The sequence below is a fragment of the Harpegnathos saltator genome, unplaced genomic scaffold (genome assembly GCF_003227715.2).
Source record: "Harpegnathos saltator strain DR-91 unplaced genomic scaffold, Hsal_v8.6 scaffold406, whole genome shotgun sequence".
In the NCBI taxonomy this organism is placed as follows: Eukaryota; Metazoa; Arthropoda; class Insecta; order Hymenoptera; family Formicidae; genus Harpegnathos; species Harpegnathos saltator.
In genome coordinates this window covers 645776-663608 of record NW_020230213.1, presented here as the reverse complement: position 1 = coordinate 663608, position 17833 = coordinate 645776, and the positions used below count along the sequence as shown (strand labels likewise).

The 17833-nt window shown below is 32.2% G+C and overlaps 4 protein-coding genes across 4 annotated transcripts; 2 read left to right on the top strand and 2 right to left on the bottom strand.

The window, feature by feature from the left end:
- Window positions 1-870: 870 nt before the first annotated feature.
- Window positions 871-6474, bottom strand: LOC105186548 (uncharacterized). Its single transcript, XM_025301233.1, has 4 exons — window positions 6295-6474; window positions 5594-6114; window positions 4690-5288; window positions 871-4609 (listed from the first exon to the last, which is right to left on the bottom strand). Exons 2-4 carry the CDS (start codon window positions 6102-6104, stop codon window positions 2495-2497), a joined length of 3225 nt encoding a protein of 1074 aa, XP_025157018.1. The 5' UTR covers window positions 6105-6114; window positions 6295-6474; the 3' UTR covers window positions 871-2494.
- Window positions 6475-7411: 937 nt separating this feature from the next.
- On the top strand, window positions 7412-9906 carry LOC105186547 (thioredoxin-related transmembrane protein 1). The gene is made up of 5 exons (XM_011146824.3): window positions 7412-7677; window positions 7988-8149; window positions 8307-8481; window positions 9171-9272; window positions 9371-9906. Exons 1-5 carry the CDS (start codon window positions 7514-7516, stop codon window positions 9683-9685), a joined length of 918 nt encoding a protein of 305 aa, XP_011145126.2. The 5' UTR covers window positions 7412-7513; the 3' UTR covers window positions 9686-9906.
- Window positions 9907-11447: 1541 nt separating this feature from the next.
- Window positions 11448-15981, top strand: Zmynd10 (zinc finger MYND-type containing 10). Its single transcript, XM_011146822.3, has 8 exons — window positions 11448-11666; window positions 11769-11877; window positions 13009-13301; window positions 13523-13728; window positions 13830-13999; window positions 14102-14245; window positions 14623-14855; window positions 14949-15981. The coding sequence occupies exons 1-8, from the start codon at window positions 11569-11571 to the stop codon at window positions 15034-15036; spliced, it is 1341 nt and encodes a 446-aa protein (XP_011145124.1). The 5' UTR covers window positions 11448-11568; the 3' UTR covers window positions 15037-15981.
- A 95-nt stretch (window positions 15982-16076) lies between these two features.
- Window positions 16077-17582, bottom strand: RpS12 (ribosomal protein S12). The gene is made up of 5 exons (XM_011146821.3): window positions 17485-17582; window positions 17311-17349; window positions 16932-17066; window positions 16405-16609; window positions 16077-16173 (listed from the first exon to the last, which is right to left on the bottom strand). The coding sequence occupies exons 2-5, from the start codon at window positions 17325-17327 to the stop codon at window positions 16105-16107; spliced, it is 426 nt and encodes a 141-aa protein (XP_011145123.1). The 5' UTR covers window positions 17328-17349; window positions 17485-17582; the 3' UTR covers window positions 16077-16104.
- Window positions 17583-17833: the final 251 nt, after the last annotated feature.

Below are 17833 nucleotides of genomic sequence, written 5' to 3'. Positions count from 1 at the left end.
ATTCAACACAACAACCATATATTATGTTGTGTGTATGTGTGTAAAAAATATTAAATTTTATATATTTTTTATTTCGCGTGCAAAGAAATACTTACCAATACACCAGTTTTTCGAGTAACTGGTAATCGAAAATAGTTATCACTGTCGTATGTAATGTAAATATCATCTAGTAATGCATCATAAAAAAATCATTAATTCTAGATTAACTTCGCATTAAGTTTACATGATATTTCACCTTTCGCAGCTTAGCTATAATAATATGTAATTAAGTCTGTTTTATCCTCATAAAAGCCATTAAGATCAAGTGATTGTTATAACATGAGCGACTGTCAAAACTCGAAGCCACGAAACACCGATCGTCGTAAAAAATTGCAGTAATAGATAATAGTAATTATCGATCAAACAAAGGCGTAGGAACAAGAGGCATAGCAACAAGAGGCATAAGTCTATATACTCTAAAAGTGGCTTATAGCCAATCAAGTACCACGATTCTGTAACTCGTTATTGGAGTTAACGACACTTTCGTTATCGTTGCGCAGCTTTTGTATACCGTAGAAAAGCTGCGCAACAATAACGAAAATGTCGTTAACTCCAATAACGAGTTACAGAATCGCACCACAGTACCGCGATTCTGTAACTCGTTATTAGAGTTAACGACACTTTCGTTATCGTTGCGCAGCTTTTGTATACCGTAGAAAAGCTGCGCAACAATAACGAAACTGTCGTTAACTCCAATAACGAGTTACAGAATCGCACCACTGCAGGCTTATAATCCACACAGGCTTTTAATGATACAAGAGAATTCGAAATATGAACTATAGCCTCAAGAATAACTTTAACACAAGAGGAATATATAATAAAACTAGCACGCTTTGATGAGTAACGTATATTTTATACTCTTCAAATATCAGCATTACATTTTTAACCAGAGCCGATCTTAGCGTTGGCAACTATACATTTTGACATCTTTCTACATTCTTATTATTCATGTTTCGTTACTGGTGAGGCTCACTTTAGCGATGGATTCAACAATAAAAGGTAACCTCACTAATAATGAAACACGCAAATATGTAATTCATAATTGCGTCCCAAAAAACATTTCATTATCAATTCATTCAATGAACAAACAGTGCAATTATATCGATCTTCTTTTAATAGAGAATCTTGAGAGATATTTTAAGGAGAGACAGTTGTTTCTCAGAGGAAAATTAAACGCTGAAATGAGGAAAATTAAACTGAAACATTTTGTCAATTGTGGCAACTACGAACAATAATACCCCTATATACTAAGTATATACAGGGTGTATAAAAAGTACCGGGACGGTGAAATATCACAAAAATTAAACATTTTAGAAAAAAATATTTCAAATAAAAATTGTAGAGTTTCAAAAGATCTGTTTACTGATATTATAAGTTTGATCCTGAGTGGCGTCACCAAGGTCAGAACAAGGTCATCTTGAATTTTTTAAATGGGACTCCTTATTTTTTATTGCATATTCTTGTAGCCCTTCTTCAGATCTTTTCAAAGTACTATAATTTTTTCCACTTTGAATAAGCCGTTTCGAAGTTATCGAGCTTTTTGATGATAAGATGTTCAGCCAGCAGCTGAAGCAATTTCGTGACTTATATTTCAGACATATGTAATATTAAAAAATAATACTAATATACTAAATTTATAACAACACTAAAATTCACCTTCGAATCGTTTCAAATTAATTGCAATGAATTTGACTTGAAGTAGAACATATTATTTGTACATAATACGCGTTGTTTCATATGAAAAAAATAAATTATTTTTCTTTAATTGAATTATTGATTTTGTTATCTAATTAATACAAATTTCTGTTCATTGGATAAATCTTTTTGTTTCCTAGCTTATTCGTTAGACTTTACTTTTTCTTTTAGAGATTAACATTATTCTCAAACGCTTTTGTAAGGATCTTACTTGGGCTAGCTGGATACTTCTTTGATTTTGCCTTGATTGGTTGGACATCTTATCATAAAAAGTTCGATAACTTCGAAACGGCTTACTCAAAGTAGAAAAAATTATAGTATTTTGAAAAAGTCTGAAGAAGAGCTACAAGAATATGTGATGAAAAATACGGGTTCCCAATTAAAAAGTTCAAGGTGACCTTGTCCTGACCTTGGCGACGCCACCCAAGGTCAAGCTCATAATGTCAGTAAATAGATCTTTTAAAACCCTACAATTTTTATTTGAAACATTTTTTTCTAAAATGCTTATAGTTTTTGTGATATTTCTCCGTCCCAGTACTTTTTATACACCCTATATGTATAGCAAATTGCATATAAATATCAATATAAATTACTCTTATATAACAATTGATTACAGTCACGAACTTGTTACTTGTATAGTTTTACAAACAATAGATAAAGCTATCTAAGAGTTCTTTTAATTCTGTTATTCAATAACATCTTCGTTAGCAATGTAAAGATTTTCTCAACTCGGCTCGTATAGCTAGACACGATCTAATTTTCAGATATTTAACCTACGTAATGGTTTAAAATGGCCATTCCCGGAAGAGCCTAGGTGCGCAGGCCAGCTCTGATACAAGGAGATATTTTTGCAGATTTGATTAGGTAACATATCTTCTGGGCACACACATTCCAGTTTCATTCTATATATCGTCATTTGACCGAGTGGAATTCTTGTGTTTTCCCTATCCATCGATTCTTGATATAGTCTATAATTGACACCACGTTCTAACAGACACTCATTGACAATGTCATCCTCCTTCTTGTATTGTAGTTTATTTTCCGACAATGCTTTCTGGATACACTCCAGATCCTTTTGTGATAAAATGAGAGACACTTCGGACGATGGTAGCCAGAATGTGGAGAATATCAAATCGACAGAAGTCCTTCCCTTGGATTTAGCGATAGACGGCAACAGAATGCCGGTCGGAGGTTGCTTCTGAATACCATTAATTTCACTCGACCGACCGCCATTGACTTCCAATTTTCCTTTTATTTGTCGCTTCAGTCGTATCTTGTAAGTTTTATCCGCTACCGACGACGATGTTAAAGTTTGCTTCCTGTTATCTTTGTTTTTATTTAGATTTTTGAGCGATTCTCGTTTAAATATTTTCTCTATGCTTGCTTCATCATCTATGTCCTGGAAAATGTTGGAAAAATCATCTTTGTAAATCTGTTTCTGTTGCGTTATATCCGCAATTTTATCAGTACGCGGGGTATTTCTCTCTTGATAATCTGTGTTCTTCTGGCTTTCTGTAACACCAAGTATTTCTATTCCATGCATGACTTTTGATGCTTCAAAGTCCACTTTTGTATTCTTTAGCCTAGTAGGCTCACTCGTAACTGCTGATGTATCCGTTGTACTTACACCTAAAGTAGTTCCTTTAACGTTGCTTCTCGATTCAGTGTTCGACGTAGTCGATGATATCTCTTCTTGAAATTTTACAATTATATTCATCGTGTCGACTTCGTTCCTCGTAACCTCTTTCGTTTCTTCAGAGATGTTTTCTCTTTGGGAAATATTTGTCGAGTTGGAATTTCCAAGAGCCATTCCGGAGGAAACACTCCTCTGCTCCCGCATTATGGCTTGCGAATAATCCATACTCTGCTCTCCATCCTCGTTGTTACCTCCGTCATCGGCCCCATACATACCATCGTATTCCTTATCTAACTGTGCGTTATCTTTTGTCCATTTGTCATCATGTTTCCACATTCGATTCACATCCAAGTTATCCGCGGCGTCATTTTCAGCAGAATCGCGACTCTTGTGACTCTTGAATTCATCAAAATTCTCGTAAACCGCATCCGAATCGTACTTACCAATCTCTGCAAGCAAATTGTTATCTTTGTGCCTGAAAATGCCATCTTTCCGGTGATTCTTATGAACTTTGGGCGATCTCTCAGAGACTAGCGGTATGTCCGCGTATGTATCCATGACCTCGGGTCGAGGATGACTGTCCCAATATCTCTCCGCTTCCTGCCGCGGATCTATCGAATTGTTTAACTCCAACGACTTCCAGTCTTCCGAGAAGTACAGCTGCACTCCGGGTGGACCGACATGCTGGCTAAGAGCTAACAGTTTCGTGATCAACGTCGAATTAAATCGCAACCGGCAAAGATCGGCGTGTGTTTGCGACATAAGGCTCTGACCTTTCAGGAACTGATATTTCTCTTTGATACCCTCATAGTTCAAGCAATCGGCGGACCAATGCAAAAACCAGTCGTTACCGTAACCGTCGACTGTGATCGAGAGTCCGGACATCTGCCTGCTCAGGCTATCCTCCATGGGTTTCTCAAGTAAGGATTGCCCGTTGCGACCATCCACGATTGTAGCTACGGTGTAATAATACGTGGGGAAACCAGCGCCTATTTGATGCTTCACCATAAAATCTGGTACGTCGTCGTCGTTGTAGTAACCGGGGATCGGAATGCTGATCACCTCAGAATTGGGAACCGTATAATTCCAGATAGGCTCGAATGTTAATCCATTGTAGGCCATGATCGTGGAATTGAACATGGCTACGACAATATCCTCGATTTCGTCTAACGTGATATCGACCAGAATCGGTGGTAACAATGCGCCCTTTCCCGTATTATGATAGAGTTCACGCAATTGCTGCAACAAAAACAAACAAGATATATTAGTTATTTCCTGCCACATATAGCAAGTGTATTGCTACCTACGCGAGAACGTACCAGATCACCATAAAATATGTTTCCTTGAGACACTATATATAATCCTCCAGCCTGTTTCTGACTATTCGTAGCTAGAACAAACACGTTTTCTCCATCAGGATGAACCAGAATCTGAGGTGCTATGAATAACTGTTCTGACTCTGGTAAATTAAGGTTGCGAATAATACTGCCACTTTTCCCCGATATAATTAGCATGTTGCTCATGCGAATGTTATCAGTTTGCATGGCATGCGATGCTATTACATCGCCGATACCGTCACCATCCATATCCGCCATAAATCTCGCGTCGTATACATCTAAGATTCTTTGTTGGCCTAAGGACGTTGCTGGGTTTTGTATCGGCATCTCCCAAATGTTGGAGCCATCATGACCGTTGATAGCTTGTAGTATCCCACCACGTCCAGATATGATACAATCTTTGACTTTATCGCTTGTTAAATCGACACCACAATCGATAGAAAATATTGCGTGGGCGGTCCAATGTGTCCAAATGGTTTCACCTGTTTTGCCATTTAGTGCCAACACTCCACCCAAACATGGTGTTTGATTCCCAAAGTATACAGTACAAATATCTTGTGATGCATCCAAGGTATCCAAACCTGAATTTATAAATTAAGGATTATTACTTGGCTGTAAAAATCACTAATATAAAACTTCATAATAAAATGTTAATTTATCACCTTATTTTTCGTAATAAACATCATGTAACTGTGAAACCAAACTCTGTAAATGCAAATAAAATCAAAGATACTAAATTAGCAAATTATTGAGATAACTTGATATATAGATATAACAAGGAATTAAATAAATAAATTAGAAGTTAAATTAATGCAAGATATCAAAGTAAAAACATTAACGATCAAATAAAAGAATATTACACAATTAAGCATTGTAGCTGTCATACCTGTACTGAATCCTATAATAATATCTTCGATTCCATCTAAGTTGACATCATTACTCCTAAGAGGTGCCTCAGAAGTTAATTTTGGTAATGATCTTTTCCATAAAACTTTAGATGAGAGTGACGTACATGGAATAATTTCTGATTTGTTTATAGTATCCTTTAGCTCATGCGTCAACCAGTTTTTCAATATAGTTAATGGCATAGGAAATATATTTGCAGTAAATATACAAAGTATGATTAAGCCTAATACTATAGTTAGCGCTGTAATTCCATAGCATAATGGTATAAGAAGTGCTTTGTATGGAAACTTATGAGTCTGGAAGCTGCAAGACTTTTTACACTTTCTACGAGGTGCCATAAGGGGCCGCTTAACTCCACCATCATCATCTAACTTCAATGCACCATTTCTGCCATCCCTGATGAATACTTCATCATCGATGTCAGTTAAATCATCATCATCAATACTGTCTCTTACTGCCAGTTTTGGTGCAGTTGGATATACTGCTGACATGTTGTTATATCTATATTTATAAATTTAGTAACAATTAGAAGAATCACATGCAACTTCCAATGATCAATATAGCCAGGAGTTATGTAGCATTATATATTATGAATTATAAATAAGTACACGATATATGTATTTATATAGGTATGTAATTTCTGTAATCTAAAATATATTTTATAATTTCAACCATACATACACTTATGTGGGCTTCTATCACTTTTAAAGAATTACCATCCCGCGGAGTAATCAATTGACAAAGGTGCACAGATAAAATATGCTAAAGCATTAACAATATTTACGTATACACTTGTCATTTCTGGTTTATGATTATACGCAATCATCCGTTCCGTTTCACGCATCGAGAACCGACCGTTCCGTTTCAGCTAATGCGTGCATTGGTGGTGTATAGAATTCCCTAGAATCCCCCCACTTCTATCGCATTAAGCGCGCATCAGCTACTACAGCTCGGACTAGAAGCAGTTGATGCGGGCATGCGCAGATTAGTATTTATAATCTTTTATATAACTCTACTTAAATACTGACAACGTGACGTGCGACTGATAACGTACCGATATTTTTTGATTTTATACATACAGATAATCACAGATACGTACAATGGACAAAGTCGACAAAGTTGAATTCCCCGTATTAGTGGATAACGAAATGATCACTGTGTTTCTCGAAAAAGAGATCGCGTTAAGAGCATCGAAAGGTAAAATTGAAATTTTAAAGTTTTAGAAACAATTCAATTGTATTTTTAAATTAATGCATGTGTGTGAATATTTTTCTACAGATCAAGATTTCTTGATAAAATATAGACTCACTACTACTACTGCTACTATTGCTGCTAATTCTGTTGTCATCATTCACTAATGAAAATAAGGCTATTGTTGTCAATGGCTGCATTCAGTAGATTCAACAGTTGGACAACATTACTAGATTTTCCACTGAATCTCGCTCCTGATTGATAAATACTTCTGGGTCTATGAAGAATCTAAAAGAATGCTCCAATCACAGACAATAATCACTAAGCGCTCACTGATTATTTTGTTCTACTGAACGCAGCCAATGTTACCATCAGTTAACTTTATTTTCATTCACAATTCCTGCAAATGCTAATGAATATTCATAGTATCAGATGTCCCAAGCACGACGTCCAATCAAAATATCATTGTCATAGGGATATAGGTGTCACCCTCTAAAATCTCTGGGAAATAATTTTCCTATTGGACATTCAAACATTTCATATGCGGCAACGTATGTAATCTAAATTCTCTATCACAATCGTTTCCACTCTACTTGGAACTGTCAACCCGTGACTGTTGGCGTTACAAACGTAATTGCGATTATTCTTGTTCGGCGATTATCGTTGAACACGGTGCCGGTAAGTGTCGGTTGAAGTCATCGTGAATAAAATGTCATTCTCCAGGATGAGTCTCGTGTTTTATATCTCCTGCATTGTATTAATTTCTACATATGTAAGTGCGAATGCGCAAGTGGTAGTGCAAGATAGCTTGGTAGAGCAGCTCAATGAAGACAATTGGTACCTTATGCTCACGGGAGAATGGATGGTTGAATTGTAAGTTCTTCGTCAAATCATGGAAATTGGCTGTTTGACAGGAATGATTTTCCAGATTAAAATGCTTTTAATATTATGGGTTATATACGAACGTTGAATAAATGTCGCTATCAGTGTTACATAAAGTATAAAAGATGTAAGATATAAAATGTAAAAGTAAAAAAGGATCATAAGAATGAAATATACTGACTTAAATCTAATATTAATTAGGGGAAGCAAGAAACATAGTAATCTTTTTAAATTGATTTATATACAATGATGCATGATATATGCTTTACTGGAAGTTCTAATATACTGCATTATTTATTAGTTATGCACCATGGTGTCCTGCATGTAGAGCTCTTGAACCTATTTGGGAACACCTTGCATCATCAAAGAAAGATCTTAATATTAATGTTGGAAAAATAGATGTAACAAATTCTCCAGGTCTTAGTGGCAGATTCATGGTTACTGCTTTGCCTACAATATTCCAGTAAGTATATTTATAATACAACTGTTACTGTATGTATAACTCATATTATGTATTTCCTTATTATTATTTAATTTATTACATATAATTTATATTATATTACAATTGAATTATATTCTATTATTTTTTATATATCTTAAAATTTATTCTTATGTTTTAGTGTGAATAATGGTATATTCAGGCAATATAAAAGTCCAAGAGACAGAGCTTCATTGATCGAATTTGTTTTAAAGAAAACATGGACAAAAGTAGAGCCAATACCTAGTTGGAAGAGCCCAACTGCCTTCCATATGTCAATTTTAAGTCAATTCTTTAAACTGTCTCAAATATTGAGAGTAAGTATACATATATACATATATGTATGTATATATATACATATATATACAGGATGTTCCAGAGCAATTTTTATAGAGCTTATGAAGATATAGAGTGGGTTAGGACAAACAAAAGTCCTATACTGTTTTGCGGTATTCACAATAATTATCAAGTTATTAATTACAGAAATCTGACGAGTAAACACACTGAGATGGATGATCGGAGAAGCATTGCAAGGCTACAGTACGGCCTAGTCAAACTAGCAACTTTTGGCGGCATACGGCGAGACATAGGCGTGGCGAGATAAAACATCAATACCGGCATGTTGTCTTTTCCCTCGCCGCATACCGGCAATGGCAAGTTGCTAGATCGACTTCGCCACACTGTAGCTCTTCTAGAGGCTGCAATTCTTCTCCAATCATCCATGTCAGCGAACGTCCATTCCTCAGATTGCCGTTATTAATAATTCGATAATTATTGCAAATATCAAAATGGTATGACACAAAATGGAGACTTATATTTGTCTTAACCCACTCTATATCTCCATGAGCTCTAACAATTATGAGATACCTATATGTATATATATTTTGTATATTATCAATTTATATATTATAAGATTAATACAAGGATTAGTATAAATTGAACAAATGGTTCTAATTCTTACAAACTGGAATATAGTAATATAAATATATGATATTTTTTACTTTAGGCTATTCATACTAGGTTTTTGGAAAAGATTGGATTATCAGAATGGGGTAGTTATTTCATATTTGTTATTGCAACGATTATTTTGGGTGCAGTAATGGGTTTGGTGAGTTATACATTTCATAAATTATCTAAGATTTATATATATATATATATATAATACACAAATAATGAATTTTAATTAATATTTTTAATTATGTATAGCTTATTGTTTGCTTGATTGACTTCATTTATCCACCGAAACCAGCATCGCAACCAACTAAGCAAGGCAAAAAGAAACAAAATGGTACATTGACCACACAGGAAAAGGGTTCGGATGAAGATGAACTTTCAGAAAACGTTGGAGATGATTTAGTGGATGAGTCAGAGTCAGAGGAACTTGCTGAAACCCCTGAAGAAACAAAGGGTGAAGAAGTATCTGAACCAGAAGAACTTGAAGCGAGTGAAAAAGATATGGATACTAAAACTGATACCAGTAGTCCCAGTGTTCGCAAGCGTAAACCACGCAAGGCTGATTAGAAACATTAGTTTGTTTAATGTAAATATTCAACAACTATGGATCAATTGCCACTAATCTTCAGCGATATATTCCCGAAATCATTCCTACGTATTATGACGATACGGCATGATATCGTTATCCTACATCATGAAACATCGGTTAGTCAGTATGGATAACTTAAAGAAACATATTCGCCGTCTCTTGTATATGTTTGCAAATACAAATGAAAGAAAACTCCAAATTACTATTGTATGCAAGTGTTTTATTGAAAAGATTTGAATATTGAGGGAAAATGTAAAGACGGATACCTCAGGTATTATTCAGTAAAATTTTAGAATTTTACAGGCGTTTTAAAAATTGGTGTCAAATATCTTCTCATCAAATCAAAGAGATAAATGTTTCAACATATGAAGATGCATCATGTAGAAAGAGTTCTTCCATATATTACAATATTCTACATTCTATACATACAATTAGATACATTCTATAAACACGGTTTTATAACTAGTAATTCTTTTATTTTTGTATTAGTAGTCGAAAACATTTGATTTCGGAAGTTTCCAAAATGTAAATTTCTATTTTGTATTTTTATGTGAAATATCGAATATTTTTTTCATTAAGAGCATAAAACAGCGGAAATGATTTACAACTTGAGATATTTATACCAATTATTTCTGCACTTCTGATGAGAAGAATAAATCTTAAAGATATGTTACGATCGCACGAAACATGTAATTAAAAATATACCTTTTCCAAATGCTTTGTATTTTTTTCATATAGAAGTGGAAGAAAGAGATATTAAATGTTAGTTATATATGTCTCGTAATGTCATGCTTGAATATTTAATATTTACCAATCAGAAAGGGAGCGGGAGCGTATTTACTATTTTCTTTAAAAATATAAATTAAGAGCATTTATAGATCTATTTATTATAATTGATATGAATATATAATTAATTTATATCAAATTTGTTTTTACCAGATTCGTTTCTTTACCCATTTTTAAATGTAATATTTTATTTAAAAGTATTAAAAGGTTGCGAGAATATTGATTAAGCAGTCATTGGTTGTTTTTATACATACACTTAAAAAAGATATAAAAATAGCAGTCGAAAACATTTGATTTCAAAAAATATATACTTTGCAATTATATAGTCATTTGATATAATTATCGTACTCCTATATATTTATTTAAGAAATAATGAAGTTCTCTATGATAATTTCTGAATGACATATGTTAATATTAATATAATACAATTTTTTGTACCCAACAATTAGGAAAAATAATATTTCATTTAGTATTTCTGGCAGCTACTAATTTTATTTAATTTTTACTTATAATTCTAATGAGTAGATATTTTACATGCTATATCCTGTTTAATTTACTAATGTTATAATATACTGTATTACAGTACTATTTTTTATAATAAAGCCTAAATTACGTTTTGTATAAAGGCCTATTTTAGCCTATTATATTTAAACTTGTTTTTTATACAATTATATTAAAAGAAGAACTTTCAATTATAAGTAATATAATTACCTTCTAAAAAAGTTCTTTCACAAATATGGATATTAGATATATGCTATTGTATTCGAAATATGAATAAATGAAACATTTGTTCTTAAAAGAGGATATGATTTCCAAATGTTAAAGTTACCCGAATAAAATATTAATATACGCCAGCAAATCTGGCATAAGTTTAAAGCAAATTGTTTACACGACACTTAAGTTTCATTAATAAACTTCTAATTACATTCAGGATGATATAAGATATAAACATACGAATACGTATCTATCTATCGATCAAACATACGTTTGTTGTCAAGGAGACATAGAGATGTAAGTGCAGCGATTTCATGTAATTATAACAGTTTTACCTTAAATCCAATGTTTCTACTAAAATATGACAGATCATACGGAAAGTATAGTATCACCATGGGAAATCGAAGCTTTTGTGCAAAGTTTAGACGTTTCAATCCTGGAAAATGTCGGTACAAAAAGGTATATACATATACATACAAATTATAATACATATAAATACAACAATACAGGTAATTACTTAATACACTTCAAAATTGATGAAAATATACAACTTTATTCTAGCTGGTTGGAATTCCATAAAAGACTAACATTGTTAAACCAGCAAAGTGTACTCGAAATAACAGGATTGCGCGAAGAGAGTGTTATAGAATGCTTTATCTCGTTAAAAAAAGTAAGTTATTAAATTGAACTACATTAAAAAAAAGAACAAAGTATAGATATACAGGGTGTGCCATTTTAAATCCCTCAGCCAAATATCTCGAAAAATATGGAAGATACGGAAAAATATTTCAGACAAAAGTTGCATGGTTTTAAGGGGGGCATAAAACAATTATATCAATTTGTTTACAGATAACACGACTTTCGAGATATTCATTGATCGTTACTTTTCTTAAATGGAAATCCCAATTTTTTATTGTATCATCTTTTTCTATGAATTAATTTGGACAACTTTTGTTTGAAACATTTTTTATTTGCCTAATATTTTTTTAGATATTTAAGAAAAACTTGGTAACTTTTTCAATATTTAATTTACGATATCTCGTTAACTATTTGTCGGAAGAAAAAGTGGTACTAAACTTTTTTGCTTTACTTGGTCTCAAGAATATATTGTTACAATAGCGCCCTCACTTTTGTTAATTTGATGATTTTGAAATTTCCAAAAATCAGTAAATTAATAAAAGTCAGGGCGCTATTGTAACAATATATTCTTGAGATTAAAAAGAGCAGAAAAGTCTAGTTCTATTTTTTTTCCGACAAATAGTTAGCGAGATATCGTAAGTTAAATATTGAAAAAATTACCAAGTTTACCTTAAATACCTCAAAAAATATTAAGTAAATAAAAAAATATTTCAGACAAAAACTATTCAAATTAATTGGTGTAATAAGAAAAAGATGGTGTAATAAGAAATTGGGGTTTCCATTTAAGAAAAATAATGATCAGTGAATATCTCGAAAATGGCGCCACCTGTAAACAAATTGATATAGTTTTGGTTTTATGTTCCTCTTGAAACTATACAACTTTTGTCTGAAACATTTTTCCGTATTTTCCATATTTTTCGAGATATTTGGGGGATTTTTAATGGGACACCCTGTATACTTTGTTACACATATAGTGTTGTATAGCTCATACAAACAAAAATGTTTATTTGTAATTCTTAAGCAAAACCTATATTCCATGCTAATACAATTAACCAAGTAATTCTGGCATAATTATTTGGCTAATCTATAAAATATAGAAAAATTAGACTTAATATTTTTATATAGTTGTATAATTAACAAGTTACAAATTGATTCATCTTAGATTGCTGTTCTTATACACGAAGTTATACAAATCGATATATGGAAGCACAAAGTATTTCCACTTTTAATTGATCTTAATGGCGAACCTTCAAACACATTCATGCTGTTTAGCGTACTTTATCACGAAGTCGTCGCAGCTTCATTATTGGAGAATATATTGTTTCATTATGAAAGCGTACAAATGTTGGACGATACAGTAATTGATCTCATTGATTATTCCGTTCAACGTGTTACCATGCTTCTTGATGAAAAATCCTTAGAGATCTACGAAAGTCTTCAAGTCAAAACTCCGAAGTAACATACTAAATTTCCAATATTATAATTATTCCAATATAATAAATAAAGATTACAATGTATATTCAAACTTATATTATTATAAATATGTCTTTTTAATTTTCAATTTAAAAATCCAGCTAAATCCACTTTCTCAGATAGCACAATACATTCTACAAATTCCATATGATATCAAATGTACATAGTACTTAAACATTCGCATAATATTTGTTGTTCATTAGTTCATGCTTAGAAGAAATATTAGAAAAACTGAAGACATTTGAGTTCGACATTGGGATGCGATGTATCTCGATCCTTCATTATCTAATAGAATTTCTGGACAATTTACCGCTTTACGTTGTTTCGCGTATGTTGGTCATTCACGATATTCCTTACTTGTTCACGCAATTAATTGAAAATCAACCATGGAAGAAACAAAATGAGAACGGTAATAAATCTTTCATCTACTTGCAGTTTCTATCAAATTTGTAATATGTTATAACGATAAATAATAATATATAAATAAATAAGTTACTGATCTTTGTATAGGTGAGATGTTAATTTATGACGCTAGCTGGAAAAAAATCCAAGTGGATGAAACAAAAAAAGTTTTTAAGAGAGAAGGACAAGTATGGTTTACTTTAAGAGAATTACTTCTCAATCCTAAATGTTCTTCATACTATAAAATTACGGAGCACAGGTTGTCTCAATTAACAAAAGTATGAACTATTGCTAATCTCAATTAAAACGTTAAATAAAATGCAATTCGAGAATTAATATATTTGCTTTTTTTTTCTTAAACGGTGTTACTTATGTATTAGTTACAGAGATATCTACACGAAGATCTATTAGATCAAATAGCTCCTTTAGTAGAACTCAAGAGATGGTTATCCTACTTGAATATACCATCCACGATGCCGTCGCCGAACGCAGCTAAGCCTGTCTTTGTGGAAGTTATACCACAGGTAGAGAATAATCACATATTCTATCTTCAATCGCATTTACTATAATTTAAGCTTCACAAAAAATAAATTCATATGTATTGTACGAATTGGTCAAACAAATTGAAATCGAAATATTTAAGTTTTATTTAAATATTTAAATAATATTTAAGCTTCAAGTTTTCGTCCAATCGAAGATTCGATGTCATTGCATATAGAAAATATACAACATTTGCTTATTACATTCATGATATGTCGTTTTATTTTATAATTCGAATTATTTAGAAATGTGTATGATTTATAACTTCGATCTTGATGAAGTTTTCAACTGTTTGATCAGCTGAAAATACTTATGATTAATATCAAATATAATGTGAAATGTGATAAAAAATATTAAACAGGTCAAATTATCAGTTCTAAAAAAATATCATAAAAAATGGAATAAGTTAGCAAGACATCAGTCCAAATATCTATTTACAACGGATACGAATTACATAAAAGACGCTGCGCAAATTTTAAGCGATGTCTACGACTTGGAAAAATTAGATCGTATAAAAACAAAAAAATGTTTCTTGTGCCAAGAATTGTCTAAGAAGCGATGTTCGAAGTGTAAGGAAGCCTGGTATTGCAGCAGGTATATAAAGAATATTACAGAAATATAGAATACGTTATTTTGTCAAATTTAATCAAAAGAACATTAGTATAAAATAACATTTTTTTTTCACAGACAATGTCAAGTAAAAGATTGGGACAATCATAAGGATATTTGCAATACAATAACAAAAACTAAAGAAAGAAAGATAACGAATATATAAGAATAAGAAAGATAAAGAATAATAACATGCAAATCTCTAACTCGCACACAGAACATATACGAGAGTCGTTCAGAAAGAACATTTCGCCATACAAAGATATTTATTGATAATACTACAGAAACAGAATATACAAGTTTTGCCATATATCTTTATCTACTTCTTCATATAGTCGCCAAAGACATTGAAACACTTGTACTTCAACACCAATTTAAGTATTTTCTCCTCATACTATATGGCCACTTGGAGATTCAACCAGTCCATAATAGCATCCTGTAGATCATTATGCGCAAAACATTTGTCAATAAGGTGCCCTTGAAAGGAAAAATTACTTTAAATTTTCAAATTACTCATAGTTAACTGTAAATAATTTATAGTTAACTATAAGTAACTTTAGGTAACTATAAGTAACTTTAAATTAATTGGAACATCTTAAGTAATTTTTCCTAAGGGTGCTCCTCCTTCATCTTCAAAAAAAGGTAATAGTCCAACAGTGTCAGGTCCGAACTGTAGGGAAGATGTTCAAAGGTTTCCCAATAAAACTCATCCTGCAGCAAGGTCTATGTCTGCTTGGCGATATATGGACGTTGTCATGGGTCAATCCGGACCTGGCACCGTCAGATTATTACCCCTTTCCGAAGATGAAAGCATCTTGCTGTGGTAAACACTTTGTACATGATGATGGCCTGTAAGATGCTGTTATAAACTAGTTGAATCGCCAGGCAGCCATATGATATAAGGAAAACTTAAATTGGTGTCAGAGTAAAAGTGCCTCAATGTCCTTGGCAATTATATGGAGAAGTAGGTGAAAATATATAGCAAGACATATATCTTCTGTTTCTGTAGTATCAATAAATACCTTTGTATGGTAAAACATTCTTTACTTTCCAAATAACTCTTGTATATTTATCTTATAATAGTATATATATGATATATTTAACATCATTCTTATTTTCTCTTTAAGTTACAGAACAGCATTGTACATACCTGTAGGAAATTGTTAAAATATTGCAATTTCAGAAATGAATATGTACTCGTGTAAAATTGTGTCAAATATTTTATTAAAAGACCTTAATGTACAGAACTTTGTTTAAGGTATTCCATTAGAACATCCTTAGCGGGTGTGTCTTCTCCAAAGTCCTAAAAGTAATAGAATTTGTTTATATCCAACAATGTAATAATACAGTAAAAGAACACTCGATAAAAATGTGTCATCAGTAGGGCATAATCTCAGCATGATCTCTTTATCATACGGGTATTGCTCAGTAGAGGGAGCCGCTAATATCATCATATATTACATTTCACGATTCTTTCTGTTTTATGTTTAATCAAAATAAGTTAAAAAAATCTCATAATTCTTGTAAAACTTACTTTAATTACGACACACGAACATCCAACAACTTTACGTGCTTTTCCTGCACTATCAATTTTACACAATCCTGCCCATTCACCCAATTTTTTGTTATTATCCACCTTTATCAGTGGGATTTGATGTTCGTTGCATAACGCTTGAACCAACTTTTTATACATAGGTTCGTCACAATTGTCTGCCAAAATACAAAGCATAGCTTGTCTTCTGTGATATAATAAAAAAAATATTAGTTCATATACTGTATCTAATACTATTTATTTAGTTTGTCCTGTCTCAAACAACTTTTTGGAACTGATATTTATTGCTGCAATACGTTAGAGTAAAACAAAATATATTTCTTACTCTATTATATCAGCTCAATAAATTCAAAAAAAGGACAAACTTCTTGTCACATTATCTGTTTGATATGCTATTAAAATCATGCAAATTAAAAATATATCAAGTAAATTAATTGTCTTTATCTCAGAGATCTTTTATTTTCTTATTTATTCCTTAATGATTACAAATTCATATTTCTATATCTTACTTGTCTAATGCTTTGGCAGCTTCATGGAGACCATGTACAACACCGTCATGAATAAGAGCATTCTTTAAAACTTCTTGCAAGGCTGTATTTACGTCCATTGGACCACCAGCTGCCATAGCTGATGGCACATCGTCACTGTGTGCACAAAAATTTGATTAAATATAATAGAAATATTGCCTAAGAAAAAGAGCATTATAGATTTGTATCATTCATAGTAACAAGTATACAAACATGACATAAATATTTATTACATTTTTTTTTCTTATTCTCAGATTTTCCGTAAATTTACAATTTTATAAATTTATTTTTTTAAGTTATTCAATTAATAACATGATAGAGGATAAACATGCGAAATTAAGAAAATTCTAAATGCACTTACTTTTCCACGTCGGACATATTTAGAAGAAAAATGATAATGCTGGAAATAATTAAAAGTTGTTATTATTTCTGTTGTAAAGATTATATTTTAATACTACCGCGTGCAAGATATATTACGATGATAGTGTATTAAATTGATTTTAAGCGCATTGATGCACGCCGTGTTCTAGTTTACCTCTCAGTTTTCGATAAAAAGACCTGACTCTCTGCCACGGGTTACCGTTCTTTTGATACTACACTCGATGTTACGTTATATCAGAGAAAAGAAGGAGAGATGCCATGGGCTAGCTGAGCCTAGAGACCCTAGAAGTAAGAGTCCGGTCAATCGGTCATAATTTTCATTGGCTGCAGGCTGCTTTGAAGTAAAATGGCGAAACCAATCATATTCCCCCTTCAAATACCATACGCGCGCGATAATTTAACTATTAAAAAAAATATAAAAATAGATTCAACAATAATGTAAAACAAAAGAATACAAAAATAAGTTCAGAGTTAATTTTTTTAATTCCGAGTTAATTTGCAAA

Coding starts and splice junctions, on each gene's coding strand:
- LOC105186548 (XM_025301233.1), bottom strand. CDS start 6,104: ATGTCAGCAGTATATCCAACTGCACCAAAACTGGCAGTAAGAGACAGT. Junction 5,289..5,593: donor TATTATAGGATTCAGTACAG/GTATGACAGCTA, acceptor TTATAAATTCAG/GTTTGGATACCTTGGATGCA. Junction 4,610..4,689: donor ACATATTTTATGGTGATCTG/GTACGTTCTCGC, acceptor TTTTTGTTGCAG/CAATTGCGTGAACTCTATCA.
- RpS12 (XM_011146821.3), bottom strand. Junction 16,610..16,931: donor GCTGCCAAAGCATTAGACAA/GTAAGATATAGA, acceptor ATTATATCACAG/AAGACAAGCTATGCTTTGTA. Junction 16,174..16,404: donor GTTCGTGTGTCGTAATTAAA/GTAAGTTTTACA, acceptor TATTACTTTTAG/GACTTTGGAGAAGACACACC.
- Zmynd10 (XM_011146822.3), top strand. CDS start 11,569: ATGACAGATCATACGGAAAGTATAGTATCACCATGGGAAATCGAAGCT. Junction 11,667..11,768: donor GAAAATGTCGGTACAAAAAG/GTATATACATAT, acceptor ACTTTATTCTAG/CTGGTTGGAATTCCATAAAA. Junction 11,878..13,008: donor GCTTTATCTCGTTAAAAAAA/GTAAGTTATTAA, acceptor GATTCATCTTAG/ATTGCTGTTCTTATACACGA.
- LOC105186547 (XM_011146824.3), top strand. CDS start 7,514: ATGTCATTCTCCAGGATGAGTCTCGTGTTTTATATCTCCTGCATTGTA. Junction 7,678..7,987: donor GGAGAATGGATGGTTGAATT/GTAAGTTCTTCG, acceptor ATTATTTATTAG/TTATGCACCATGGTGTCCTG. Junction 9,273..9,370: donor TGGGTGCAGTAATGGGTTTG/GTGAGTTATACA, acceptor AATTATGTATAG/CTTATTGTTTGCTTGATTGA.